Raw genomic sequence first — 12,535 nt, forward strand, 5'->3', positions numbered from 1 at the left:
CCTAGACCGTCGGTTCCATCTGCAATGCTGTACATTACACGAATAGCATTTGCAGCGGGAGAAGACTTGAAAAGTGCCGCGAGATTGGTGTTTCGGTCCTTGTATGCCGTACAAATCCACCGCTTGACACTGCACTGACTCGTACAGACGCTTACAAAAGACAATACGACACCAGTTTAGCAAGATCAAGTGTCATTACGTCTTTCAGGGTCTCCTTACCACAATTAGTACCGTTTATTTCTAACACACCGTGCACAAGCCACCTGCTCAACTGTAACCGCAACATATCGCCTGCTCGCGAATCTTGACCTACCTTTATCGTTCGCCTTCGCGCCGGAGGTGCTGCGTACCACTTTTAAGTAGGGTAACCCGTTCGATCCCCTCGCTACATAATACGGATAGTCCGGATACTCTCCCGACTGGCTGCGTTTGTCGTCTTCTTCATCGATAAAAACCGAAGGATCAGGATGCACACGATCGGTGTTGTTTTTCAGCAGTGACTCCAAGCTGATTCCGTAAAGCGCTTTAGTGAGCGGCGATTCTACAGCATCTCCTGATCCGAGAAGGTCCGGCACACTGCCGCCTAACCGTTCCCGGAGTCTTCGTAATCGATCCGAGGCTTCCAGTTCCAGCTCCAGAAAACTCGGTCGGTCTTGCTCTTCGTCCTCATTTGTGTTGCGACAAAACATGGATGCCATGCGGGAACCAGAAGACCTCCTTGGAGAGCTCGTCGCCTGCGGTGTCGCATCGTCACAATCGAAGGCACTAGCATCGGTGCTGGAGGTACCACTTTCCTCGCTAATACTTCTTAAGTAGTTTGAACTATCGTGTAAGGATGGCGGCGTATTGCAAAATACTGGCGTCTTGCTCGACTCGTTGTACTGTAGGAATCGCCGCAGCTGGCGCAATTGGAAATGCTTGCTCTGCAGGTGCCGCTCGAGCACGGTGAACGTGTTCTGGAAGCCGCGGCTCGAGTCACTTGGACGGTTGGTGATGGACGATGGACCCGAGCCTGATTCATCCAGCGAGGACAACAGGCCACCCTTGTAATCATCGTCACTGACACCGACCCCAATCAGGGAGGAGCACGACGATGAAAACTTGCCACTTACGTTCGCCCTTTTAGGACGACCCTCAGTGGATCTTTTGCAAATTAGCGTGCTGTTGAAGAAGTCGTTGCTATTTTCGACACCTTCACCAGCGTTAAATATCTTTTTGTAGGTTGCATCCTCCTCAGTGCTCGTTGCGCTTCCCTTGGGTACGATGGAAGCAGCGACATCACCACGAATCACACTCGAATCGACGGTATCAACTGCGGCAGGAACTGTAGACATTATTCCTGCAAACACACTTCCGCACGCAAAACGATCACATTCTTCCAGGACGGTTGCGCGCGCTACACTCCAGGCTCGATTCCCGTGATCGACTGATCGCACTTCGTCGTAACAGAGGTCACTTTTGATCACTTGCTGTTGCGCAAAATAATTACAGGGTCACTTTCCTTCATGCACTCTCTTCTTTATTCTCCCGAAGGGTAGGGTGGTGTTCACTTTTTCCCCATCGAAGAGTCAACCATCGACGGGGATCAAACAGGTTTTCTTCAACGCGGGTGCTACTGGTCGCGATAGCTCTTTTGATGGAAAACAAAAACACTCGTTGGAAAGGGTTCTGTTCGTATACGTTTCGCAGATGGCATTCGGAAAGCCAGCTGGAATAATAGCAGTAACAGCAGCAGCAGAAATTGTAGAAGAAACTCAACAAAACATACGGAACCATGACGTACAATAAAGGATGATCAAAAGCAGAACTGCTTCACTTTCGATCCGGCGAAAACGGACATGCATCGTATTTCCTTGTACAGATGAAATATCATCTGCAGAAAAGAAATGGAAAAAAACCTTCCCCTGCGCATAATTTTAAACATGCCATATACCATATTAGACCATACGAAAAAAGGCTTCTTTGTAACAGGAATCCAGTATTTCATCTGGCACTGAGAGATACTTTCAGCAGGTGACACTTGAGCAAAAGAAGTTTGACCGTTCGTGATCGTAGGAAATTTGACCTTTTGTAAAATGTCACGTGCCGTCAGTCAATACAAGAATGAAAATTATTCGCGAAGCCAAACGAGGAATAATGAAATGCGAAAAAAAGTCTGTGCCTTCGCAAAACCAATACATAGTTAAGTAACAACGGAAAGGTGAAATGTTTTTGCCGACATATATAACTGCAAATGCGTACGCAATTGCATCCTCGGGGAAATTTATATTCAACGTCTGTAGCTACCGGGTGGAAAAGTAAATATGGAACCATTACTACTTACAAGGTAAACTAGCTAATCCCTTCGGCCTAGCATAATTTTACATCAAAGAAATTAAACCATGCTCATCAATCTCATCATTTTTGAATAATATCTCGAAAAACTGCATTTAAAAGCAGAAATATGTCTTCTCGCATTTTTTACTACTTTGTTATGTTTACATTGGGAATATATCATCATCATTGTAGCATATGTCCGCTCGTATGTAGCTTACAATGCATCCGTCAATTACATTTGACCATATCGGAAAACAAATATGTTCCCAATTATATTCGAGGAAAGGCCTATTTAATATGCCATCAGCCATCAGCCTTCTCTTAAAACAGTGTTTACATATTGATAAGCCTTCTTTGCCGATTGGATTGGACAACAACATAATCGCGTTACAGATAACAACGAAGCAGAACCGATAAACCCAGCCAGCCGTTTGTGTATTTCCGACTAAAAGCTACCACGCACAGCTGGGCTTATGATTGGGAAAAGTTGGGTGGCACAAATAACGACATGGAAAAGCGTCCACAACACTGATGCAGCTCGTTACGATACATTTTTTGGTGAATGGACCATTTTTTGGAGCACACATCCCGTTAATAGGGACATCGTCGTGCTTTAATCGATGCCATTAGCGAGGACAGTGGGCACGAAATGAAAAGTTCCCGCCACACAGCGAAACGAGACACAAGGTTTCTTTTTTTCATAAAAATACGAGCAAACGCTGGTGAACGTCTAAAGCTGTTTATCACCGATCGACCAACACGCCCACTCAATTCGGATTTCGATCAAAGTTTGTAAAAGTTGGTCGAACCAATATTAGGCTAACCCTGCATTAGTACTATGAATTATCTAATTGACCGTAAACAAATAGCTCATGATTTATCAAAATATTACTAGTAATAACGTTTGTTTTATTTGAGTAACTGGTAAAAATCTAAGTAACTGGTTGTATTGATCCTTGCTTAAAACCAAAAAGCACCGTAAATCAACTCATATAGCCAGTGTTCTCGATAAATTAACATGTCTGGACGAAATAATGAAATAAACCATGAGAAAAAACAGTACAATTAAACCATGCCTAATATTGTTGATCTCAACGCGTGTAATCGATCGTCGTTTAGGAGCGGGTAAGAAATGATTTTTTTGCAAACTATTGCTAGATTTACGCTCAAGGCAAGTTCGTAAAATTGATTAGATGCGTGGTAATTGCATTTCAGCATTCGAGTTTACCATTCGCAAACTAAGCCATGGTGATGTGGCTAGAAAATCATGGCAAAGAGCAGAAAATCGATACCTGGCGGAGGTTTTTCTTATTCCACATACTCTCACCTCCTGTAACGGACTCTGGTTTGCGGAGGGCGAGGCTTTCATGCGTTTGTTGACACTCCAGCGTTCAGTGGAGGCAAATTTTCACGTTTCTTCGGTGGAATTCTCCCTTCACAGCGTTTAGCAATTTAGGTTAGCTAAACAATCACCTAAACCCCACGCGCACTCATACTCCCAACACCTTGGGAAGTGTCATTGATCCTGACGTGTCCTTTTGAGCCAATTTATTCTGTCCTTGGTGCTTTGTTCGCAACGACAGGATATTTTTAGGGAGTGGCGTTACGTTAATTCCCAGCGTATGGCTTTCCACAAGATGAAAAAGACCGACGCTGGACAATCGAATTTTCATGCTAAATTTATTTTTTGTTACGTAAAGGCTAATAAACTAAGCATGGAGCAATACTTCAACAGTGCACGTGCCCTTTTAAGCAGATTGCCTTTTAACCGATTAGCGCAGGGATTTTGAATCAGTTTAATCTGTCTAACAGCAATTTTATTTCGTTGTTGAGCTCTTCCAGAAGTTTGTATCATATAGCATCAGCGAAGTCAGTCATTAATGAAATGACGTTATGTGTGCTATAACACTTAATATTTTTATAAACGTGAGCGTATGCACTTACCACAAGATACACAATATTTGAAAAAATGAAACGTACTATGCATTAAATTTAGCTGAACAATAATGAAGCGTCACATTGTTAACACATTCCGCATTTGATACTAAAGGCAGGCTATGAATCGTAAAACGGGCGTAATTCAAGCGGTATCTTATCTCCGCTGTCGTTAATCCATCCAATATCTGTCATCGCCGCAATGGGAAACACTCTCCCATAAAACAGTCTCGTAACGTACGGTAGAGTATGCCATCTTCAGGAAAGGAAAAACCACAACGAAAAACAATAGCCATAACGCCACGATCGATGCGGTTTTCATCGGACTGCAGCGTGGTGATCGATATGGGGGTGTGCGTTGGCCTGTAGAAAGAATCTGGGTCGATTTAGAGAGGCAGCCAACAATCCCAAAACCTCTCCCTAATTAAGACTTAATTGCCGACGAACGTTGACGGAAACGACGGGCGCATGCGGAGGGATTGGATGAATACGCAACACGCGAAAATAGCGGGCGCATTTTTAGGTAAATGAAGTGCATCGCCGCAAGTGGGCACATGGTTTGCGAGCAGCCGTAAAAGCCTATCCATTCCGCAATCACTCAATGAAAGAAGGACAGCGAGGGAAAAGGATGTACATAAAGTTCCATCGATCACCGACGCGCAACTAAACGTGTGGGCCGACACCCGATACGCGTATGCGATCATCTCGAGCATCAATTGAGGAAGCTACAATTAGCCACATTATTATCGGTGGACGGATTCGAGCCGATTAAACACCACTCGCCTGTTACTCCTGCGCGATCGTGCCGGCGATCGCTTAACACACTAAACGCAAAGCCTCTTTCGATATCGCGCTGACTCGTTTGCGCATATTTATGGAGCATCGCAGGCACCGACAAATGTATGTGGCAGTGGAAAAAAGACGCATTGAGAAAGCGCCAAACGTACGCGAGCAGTCGGCGTAAGTGAACAAAAACGCATCGAATAAACGTTTTGTGCTCGGGTTTTTGGGTGGAGCAAAAGTATTCGAACACTCGAAACTTTATCGGAATCGTTAGCTTGCGCAGATTTTTCCGATAAAGATCGCAATAATTTACTCGAAACATACGAAGAATAAATAATATTCTCACACATGCCGCGGAATTTCTTAAAAACCACTCTAACGCAGGAAAAAGAGTGCTTTAACGCTTTTTGAAATCGTTTTAATCCCTAACAGAGGTTACTGTCGTTTAATAGAAGATGGACAGTGTCACTAACCCTCACTTGTATGTGGGGCGATGGTTTCCAACACGATTAGGGTCAATATTTTTAAGCCATAACGTGATTTACGACAGATGCAGCTACAATCGGTTGTCATCCTCGAAAGCAGGAAGATTATGTGGTCCCTTGTTGCGCCACTCACATTTGGACTAAAACGAGGAATTTCTCGGTAAATGCTTTGACTGAAGAAAAGGTCCTCCATAAAGATTGCAGACTTTTCCAAGCATCATCATTTATCCCAAAGAATTTTATTGGAGAGCTTCAAATCTAAGCATGCTTAAAGTTTTGTTCCTCCCTTTTGCAAATATGATGTAAAAGAAATTATATATTTTTTTATATGTCAGTTATATTTTATACTAAGTGAAGATCATTGTTTGTTTGAAAGCATGGTACAACTTGCCTAGGTTACATCGGTCCATTGAGAATTAATATACATTTTCTTCGATTAGCGAGACTACGGAAGCGCCGTATCGAATTGCGGGCCACGAAGAATCTCCAGAAATAGATTCACAGTTTGTTCAATACCATGGATTTAACCGCCGGGCCACACATTTGAAGCAAACATTACCCAAAGGTAAACACTAAAACGGGGGAAAAATACTTCCGTGCATCTTGTACAGTTTGTGAGTTTCTATCCGCACTTGCGGTTGAAAATAGCTTGCCTTACCAAACAACAGCTCCATTACGGCAGGAACTTCATTCAAGTTCATCTGCAGGTAGGGCCCAAGACTATTTCTAACATTTGAACCGGAGTCTGTTTGCGTAGATGTAGAACAGCACAAGAACCCAAAAGAGAGCCAACAACGCCCAGCCCAGCTAAATCCACAACACTGCCTGAATGCCAAGAATTCTAAACATTATATGCCCAAATGTTTATCGAGTTCAGTTGCTAGCGTCTCCTATACGACACTCGTTTCCCATTTCAAACTTGCGTGGTTCCCAAGATGGAACAAAGCCAAACTTCCGTTGCTTTATGTTTCCCATCTCCATATTGTCACCCACAGTCAAGAGGAATTCCATGATGGAGGTATTCTCTACCTTTATTCACCCCTGGGCTCGAAAAAAACACCATAAATCTGTCATCGGACTTTCTAAGTAGCTTTCGTCGGTTCATGCCAACGCGTCTAGAAGGCGCCCTTCCATTTCAATTTATAGGTCACAAGTGTTCAGCATAGCGACATGATAACCGTGTTCCATGCTTAATGATTTGTATCGTTAAAATGATCATGTACATGTTCATGGACCCGAATTACGATTCTCACAGCAGCTTTAGAGATCAAAATCCATTATGACGAGAAAAAAACTGCCACAAGAAAGCTGGTAGAGTAAATAGAATAGTAATGCCCGGCTAATGAATCGCACAACACTTTCGACCAGCCCAGGGGCGGAGGCGCAAATTATACATCCACGGAATATTGTTAACACCTTGTCCGAACACCGGCAGTGTTTGACATCTTGAAGAGCATGGTCATTGAAAATCCCTTCGTGTAAACAGACAGAAATGCAGGAAACGACATGAAACGGTCAAAAACGGAAAGCATTTTGTTAATCGGCTACACTTAGTCGGTTAGCTAGAGATGAAAAGAGAGAAGAAGCCGTGCTATTAAACCTGACAATGGCTAGCGGTTATGATAATGGATTTGTCAAACATGTAATTGACATCATTCCATCGTACCATGTACATTCTAGATACGTCGATGAATGATGTTCCAGCCTGTTCGCATTTCTTATACAACCCATTTCACAGGGTTAAGGTGAAATGGTGCTTCAAAAGTGTCGATGAATTGCTTGACACGTTTGAAATGGTCCAAACGGACACCAAAAACATGTAGCTGTTTCATTTTACGGCAGCAGCTGATCTATTACAAATGGGACATGAATACATTATCATGTTCTAATAGCCCTGGCCGACTTTTTTCAAAATTTGTTTTACAGGTTACAACATTTGATACATGAATATAATATAAAGCGTAAAAAAGTATCAAATTTGATAAATAAAATCAATGTTTTGCAACGTATGTTTGAAGTAAAATAAATAATATATTCAAGCAAAAGTGACAACATATTCCAACAAAGGTGAAAAATTTGCAGAAACTTCACATCAAAACCACTTACAGAGTATTGTTTGCCTCACAAATGAAAAGCAAATAAGTCACAAAGTCACATGATCTACAAGGGGGTTCCCAGATTTATCGTTTACTCATCTAGCTGATCACATATTGCAAAAAGTGAAAGAAGCAGCGACACCGATTAACTCGTCCATGAAACAAAACGTCCAAAGGGTGTTTATTATCTTTCCCGTTGTCATTTTTCCCTGCGCTTATTCCACAAACTAGTTAAGGTTGTGGATTAAACAGATAGACCCGGCCGGGTACCTAATCTAATCTCGCTAAAAACTCACCACCTATAGCGCGTCGGTCTGCGCATGTCTGGTGGAGATTAAAAGAAAACAACGTTTCACTTCCCCGTACATTATCCACAAGTCACGGCGCGGAGGGGTGAATCCACTTTTCGCGGCTGAGGGAAGGTAAACGCGAAAAAAAAGTAGTGCGCGATCAATTCGATCGGAAAAAAATGAAATTGTTTGACGCTGGGTTTTCTCGACGCGAGCGTTAGCGCGTGCCTGCGCACGTTGATCTCGCGTACCACGCGTTACCGCCCTTGGGAGAAAACTGTGCGAAGAAAAGGTTTGGCCAGCGAGGCACGGTGCGTGGTTTGGGCGGTGATCGTTATGTTGCATGATACAGTTTTTTTTGCCGTGCATTTCGACAGCAACCATGGCGCGTAGGCGGACGCGCTGCAGTAGGTTGTGATTTGGAGCCTGCTTTTCGTGTGAGCGAGTGCCAGACGCATCGCGACAGCACGGGCCTCCTTTTCTACTCCGATGCACCAGCCTGAAGGATGACGCGATGCGGAGTCTCAAGAAAATCCAAGGCCACCAATGAAAAGCTCCCATAGCACGAACGCGCCTCGCGCAGGTACGCGCAATGTCGGCTTATTTTCCCTCTCATCGGTTGGATGAGTTCAACCCGCGGCCACCGAATTTCTCTGCATTGGTTTTGCGTCCTCCGGAGTAACCGAAAAATCGTTACCGCGCTCTTACACTGTCCACTTTCCCCATCGGCCGGTGGGTGGGTGGTTTAGCTACAAGGGCGAGATCGGGCACTGGAGAAGAAACATGGCAACGAAAACCAATAGGTGCAACCGACGTAATGAAATTGAAAATCCAAAAACCGCGACAAGCTGGCCCCCAACTGTGGCGGGCGTGACGTCTACATTGCGCGTGCTGTGGCGCGCTTTCTACGGATCAAATCCGGACAGCCTCACCGTAACCAATGGGACCGCGAATGTTCACCGTGTTCGATTTTGTGATAATACACCCCCCTGCTGCGTAATGGATATCCAATGGGCGGGATGCAGAGAGAAAGAGCAACGAATTCGGGCGCAGCGTCACGGCGGACATTTGTCCTTGAAAATGCACCGGCAAGTTTCCTTACTCTCCGGAGAGTAAAATTGCAGTTTGCTCCCTGTTTTTGGCGATTTATTTTAAGGGGATTTTGTTGCTGCTGCTGCCGCTGCTGTGTTTGGGTAAAGTTATGGTGTAAAATCACGCACACAATAAGATAAATTCGAAGAAACACTAGCCCCACGAATTTTGCACAAAACTTTCGTCTTCAGATACACACGCCTGGAAGGGATTGAATGCGAGAAGCACGCAGCTGATACGCTTCCTCTGTCTTGACGTTTTTCTCGTGGCATTTTGTTGATGCTAAGCGAACACGATCGACCACCCCGTCGATAGGAGGAATCACCAAGTTTTTCGTTATAACAAAAAAAGGACCCTCGCAGCATGCTATACGCCGTTCGCATTTTCACTGCCTAGTTACACAGCAGACATCTTTTTTTTCATTTCCCTAGCACTTTTCGTTTAAACAATTTCGTGTTCTAATTATAATTTTAACTTGCACTTTTTTACTCGACCACTTCAAACCGATGTCTCACACGTAACGGGGACGTGGGGGTGTTTTCAAATAAGACGAAAAAAATGCCGGAAACTCGTCACAAACAGTGGATTGACACTTTCTTCCACACCGAACAAGGATTTGCTTTTCATGGTACACACTACAGCGTACGGCACGATAACCCCATGGGGAAATGCGTCACGTGGTGTAACGATTATCAATCAATCATACACAGCGACCCGTGCGCTTGTATCCGTAAGCCGGTCTAACCACAATTACATGCACTTTTTCCGACACCGTGCGCGGCGTGACGGATTCTCCTTCCGTCTGACGGGAAGCATTTTACGGCTCGAATCCAAAGCGGCAACGCGTAAGTAAGCACAAACCTTTCGGAACGCGCCGAAGCCCAAAAGGCCCGCTTGCGTACGTGAACCGCGGATTGTGGATTCTACAGAGAAATTCTATAAATACGACAACAGCATGCATCACATGACGGCCGTGGCGGCGACGCGAATGGCGCACGGCTTGGACAGCTGACGGCGCCGTCGTACGCACGAGGACGGCCTCAGACGGCCGGTCCGGGTTCGATTTCTCGACTCACTCTCTCTCTCACTGCTCATGGACGGCATGGGACGTTCAAAAGCTGACCTCAGCAACACGAAACGCACCACTCGGCATCACACAAATTCGCCTTCTACCTAAGAGAAGGATTCATCGCACCCCGGCGAACGAGAAGCACACGTTGCTCAGCGGAAATTGATTAAATGGTGGAGTACAGAAAAAAAATATCGCCCTGACGCGGGGCGATTCGTCAGACCGGACGTTCTGATAGCCCACGACTGTGAACGTTGTTTTTTCAAGTCTCACTCACATACACTTACACTGGCGGTTCCTTTTTCCACACGCACGGCAACGGGTGCCAGTTTCAGCGATGACACGATCCTCGACAAATCGATCAATGTCCTTCCAAAAAGGCAACGTAAAATCCTAACCTCAAATGCACGCGGCGAAACACCGAACGAACCGACCGACTGTTTCCAAGTAACTAACACCACGACCAAAAAGGCCACCGCGGATCGACGCATTCCAATTGTGCGCTCGCTCTCTTTCTCTCTCTCTCTCTTTCTGTCACTCTTATCCAAGCAGCTGGTGCAGTACATGCTCCCCATTGAATTTTTTTCTCATCGCTGCTCTCATCCCGCTCTCTCGTATCGAGTGGAGCTCGAGCCCCAACTAAGCCATTTTTTCTCTTTCTCGCTTAGACGCTCAATGCGTTAACCCTGACTTGTTCTCTCGTTCTATGACTCTCTCGTAAATTCACGCATCCTGGTGTGAAGTTGGAGACCGTATGACGAGCACGAACAAACCAAGTGTTACATGGTCCCCAAAATGAAATAAAATCAACCGCGCATAGGTTTGATTATTTCGCCTACTATTCGGAGTGGTTTGTGAGGGTTCAGAATGCGAGTTAACTTTCAGAACCAGCTAACAACGGCGAGTACAAGGGGGTGGCTAAGGTATCGATCTCTTCATCGTCGATGGTTGGATAGGTTTGTGAAAGGAGCTCCCCTTTGGTGCGAGCAACTATCAGAGTGATGACGTGGAATTATTCGTGTCCCAGTAAATGCTAATTTCTATCACTCTTTTTGGTCTTAACATAAACGGAAAAGTTGCTAAAACCTTACATCCGAGGATCTCATACCCGTGTGCGGTAAATAAACATAAGAGCTACGTAAGCAATGAAGAAATCTAGTACAAACCTAGACGACCAATTATATTCTACCGGTCTTTGTAAACAGAGAGGTGGTGTTAGAAGAGCATAAATCTTATCATTTCGAGAGAGAATGAGCGAATGTTTTCAAGTCTAAATAGTGAAGAGTAGATTACGAGAAAATAATTTCCAGCGCATTCAAAAGTAAGCCTTTGTAATGCTACAATCTTGCAGCTCTTTATCAATATTTTAATACTTTCACAGATACTGCACCATTTTACGCAATATCCTATTACTAATGGACTCTAAAAAGAAAATTATCTCTCTCTCTTTCTTTCTTCTCTAGGAGTTTTTCTTTGACTAGAAGACATAGCCTACTTCGTTTAGATACCATATACTAGCAGAAAAACGAGAAATATGCTGATCAAATGGATTAAAATAGGAAATATTAACGAAGAAAACCATTTAAAATATGTTAGCTGATAATATAAAACTATTAAAACATTTATCATCAAACAAAATTTAGACAGCACAAACATTTTAGGGGCTTAAAAGCACAAAATGGTTCCAAAATGTTCATTTTTAAACAACTCTTTGATATGCTTGATTTGTCACAGCAAACGTCAAAGCTTAGCCACGCACTATCATAACCTGACACAACATCATCTAGCCGGAAGCGAAACGAGGATGGTGGGCCAGTAAACGGTGAATTTATGATTTAATGTTTACTCGTGCGAGCGATGCTCGGCCGACTCAACGTGAGCGTGAGTGAAGCGAACACGCCTCCATCAGACTTGTGTCGCACTAAGGCCGAGGTGATGTGTTTTGCATGCTTAACTTTGGCCCAAGCCTGTGTGCGACTGTTTGCCATTTTTCTATGGTGTAGCTTTTTTCGCGAATACACAGACCTTCTCCTACTTCTCGCGAGGCATTAGTCATTCGCACAAAGTCCCAGAAAACGTGAAGCTCTTACGATAATAAAACAAATCCCCCTCTGAAATAACCGGTCTCAGATGAAAAGACTGATCGCTGGAATGCGTTTCGCACGAAGAAGAGATTCATAAAAGTGCAACGAGTCTGCTGCCCGAGGAGAAGTGAGTGATGATTCATAGCCGACGGCATCACACGTTGGGTGATTGGTTTCCACGCTGTTTCAGATTCTTGATGCATCACACCGCTGCATGAAATGTGCCAATTGCAACCGGCTGGGGCTTCTACCGGTCTTTCCGGTGCGAGAACAGAATAATAAGAAAACAACACACGGTGCTTCATTAAACATGCATTGTTTTGCAGCATAACTTACGCCCAAACGTTATGTTCTGCTGTCGTCGAATCCACCATTCTTCGGAGCA

General features: G+C 44.3%; 1 protein-coding gene across 1 annotated transcript in view; it reads right to left on the reverse strand.

The window, feature by feature from the left end:
• LOC128723103 (trafficking kinesin-binding protein milt) overlaps nt 1-1,334 on the reverse strand; it is a 37,755-nt gene extending 36,421 nt beyond the window's left edge. The window contains exon 1 of the mRNA XM_053816814.1: nt 314-1,334. Within this exon, the coding sequence (XP_053672789.1) occupies nt 314-1,334 (1,021 nt within the window). The remainder of the gene's footprint in view (nt 1-313) is intronic.
• Between the last annotated feature and the right edge of the window lie 11,201 nt (nt 1,335-12,535).

This window comes from Anopheles nili, chromosome 3 (assembly GCF_943737925.1).
Source record: "Anopheles nili chromosome 3, idAnoNiliSN_F5_01, whole genome shotgun sequence".
Lineage (NCBI taxonomy): Eukaryota > Metazoa > Arthropoda > Insecta > Diptera > Culicidae > Anopheles > Anopheles nili.